The sequence below is a fragment of the Alosa sapidissima genome, chromosome 7, assembly GCF_018492685.1.
Source record: "Alosa sapidissima isolate fAloSap1 chromosome 7, fAloSap1.pri, whole genome shotgun sequence".
NCBI lineage: Eukaryota > Metazoa > Chordata > Actinopteri > Clupeiformes > Clupeidae > Alosa > Alosa sapidissima.
The window spans coordinates 3764607-3767106 of NC_055963.1; the positions used below are offsets into that span (position 1 = coordinate 3764607).

At 44.0% G+C, this 2500-nt stretch overlaps 1 protein-coding gene across 3 annotated transcripts in view; it reads right to left on the bottom strand.

Moving 5' to 3' along the window:
• The window catches only part of wnt2bb (wingless-type MMTV integration site family, member 2Bb), a 26708-nt gene that overhangs the window by 986 nt on the left and 23222 nt on the right, over positions 1 to 2500 (bottom strand). The window contains exon 5 of one of the 3 annotated variants that reach the window (XM_042099262.1): positions 315 to 431. The exons of 1 other annotated variant lie outside the window; for it this stretch is intronic. In XM_042099262.1, the coding sequence (XP_041955196.1) occupies positions 315 to 431 (117 nt within the window). Of the gene's footprint in view, positions 1 to 146; positions 432 to 2500 lie in introns of those variants that run through there. One more of the 3 variants, XM_042099261.1, reaches the window with a different exon arrangement.

A 2500-nucleotide genomic window follows, 5' to 3' on the forward strand; every position in this document is an offset into this window, starting at 1 on the left:
GTAAGCCATGCAACAAGGAATGAAGGTGTGTGTGTGTGTGTGTGTGTGAGGGGGAGACAGGGGACGGGGGGGTGGATAGCAGGGGGCGGCTTTAGTATCCCAGAATTCCAAAGTCTCCAGACAGTCGGGTGGGTGGGGGGGCGAGGGCTGTCGGGGTGGGGGGGGGGGGGTGGGGGGCGGACAGGAAGTGTGTGTCTGTGCTCAGGTCTGGTCCAGCCATTCTGCACGCTTAGGGGCTTTGCATGTGTGGACGTCCACGGCCTCCTCGCAGTCCTTGCACTCCACGGCACAGCACCACTTGAACTTGCACTCACACTTGGTGATGCGCTTCACACGCGTCGTGTCGTAACCACGGCCACAACACATGACCTCACAGCCGTCCGTGCCACGCGACGACTTATTGCACACTCGCCCTGCTGTCCCCAAGGAACCTACACACACACACACACACACACACACAGGTTTTCAGCATAAGAAAGAAGAAATGTATCTGTTTTAAAATGGCTTAGTGTTAAGCCATCTGTGTCATAACTAATGCCAGCGTTCCCCAAACCATGTGCCTGTGCAGGCGTGTATACAGAAAAATCCATAGTTAACGTTTTTTTGTCCCTCATAATCATTAGTGTGTGTGAGTGTGTGTGTGTGTTTGTGTATAGGGGCGGACTGGCCATCTGGCATACCGGGCATTTTCCCAGTGGGCCGACAGAATATGCTATATATATAATTTAATTATTTTGGCCAACGATTGGCCCAAAGGAAGGACAATCAGCGGCCCATTGGTTACATTTCCATATTGACACTCAACTGGGCCGACGCATCTTTTGGGCCGATAGAATATGCTATATATATAATTTAATTATTTTGGCCAACGATTGGCCCAAAGGAAGGACAATCAGCGGCCCATTGGTTACATTTCCATATTGACACTCAACTGGTCCAATAACAGCTCACGTCAGGCCCCACCCCTCCCACTTTGGCTCAGAGCCAGAATTCTGGGAGTGCATCAAAAGTTAATCGAAGTAGCCTACACGAAATTGCGGTGGGTGCCGGTAGTGACAATTGTGCAAAATAACACCAATATAGAAGCTTCAAAAATACAATACTGTATTTTAGTAAGTAGGCTAGCATACGTCAGCAACATGTTGAAATTCGTTGAGTTTGAACGAGGATGTAAGCAAGCATACAGAGGGACAGTGAGCAGGTGGTGGAGCCTAGTTGAGGCTACATGATAAGAACTCACTCGTGGAGCAGGTAGGCTATGTGGGACATGCCATGCTGACGATGATGATTATGATGACTTATTAATTGCAATAATGTAATGAAATAGTAATGATAACGTAGTAAGGCTGTGCTGTGATTATAATAACAAATAGTGTGACTTAAATTTTCTTATTGAATGATTTGCAAACCTGGACAGCAAAAGAGTGTCAAATCGACGTTAATTGTTGGTCAGATTGATCAGTTTCCGTCAGACGCCCAAAATTCAACATCGATGGCATGAGTGGTGGTTGGTCTCTCAAAGTAGAGCGTAGAAAGGGTTCTATCTTGGAAGGGTTGTCATGGTAAAGATGGGCTAAAAGACTGTAGACTGGAAGGGTTATCATGGTAAAGATGGGCTAACAGACTGTAGACTGGAAGGGTTATCAAGGTAAAGATGGGCTAACAGACTGTAGACTGGAAGGGTTATCATGGTAAAGATGGGCTAACAGACTGTAGACTGGAAGGGTTATCATGGTAAAGATGGGCTAAAAGACTGTAGACTGGAAGGGTTATCATGGTAAAGATGGGCTAACAGACTGTAGACTGACGGAAATGTAGGCTACAAAACATCAAGTCATATTCATGCACAAGCCAACTAAGCTATATATAACCTATACGATAGGCTACTGAAATACATTAAAGATAATTAATTCATGTAGGCTAGCTATACTGTTCCAAAATGTACCAGCAATGTAAGTAAGTAGTATAGCCTACAGGAATAAAATATTTCCAGCAACAGCCCTGTTTATTTTGTGTTGTTTCAGTTGTCCTACAGTGATCACTGGTATAAATGACATTAATGTCTACAACAATCTAGGTAATTTAGCTCTTTACACATAGGCTTCAGTAATTGTTTGGTGCTGCTGTCAATTGAGCATTGTATAGTTTAAATGTAGCCTATTGAGTAATTTGAAATGATTTTAAATGATACTTTGAATTCAAGGAGAAACTCTTCTTTCATAATTGCTTGTATAGCCTACTTGAATATGGAGTAAATAAGGCAAAAAGGGTTGGGAAACACTGACGTACACAACACAAAACAAAACACATCTACACACACACACACACACACACACACACACACACACACACACGCACACACACACACACACACAAAACACATCTGCAATACCTATGCAACCTTAATGCATGTCTTACACAACACAAAACACATCAACAATACCTGCAACGTTAACGCGTGACCATGTTTGACAGATGACTGTGAAGGTGTTAAATGCTG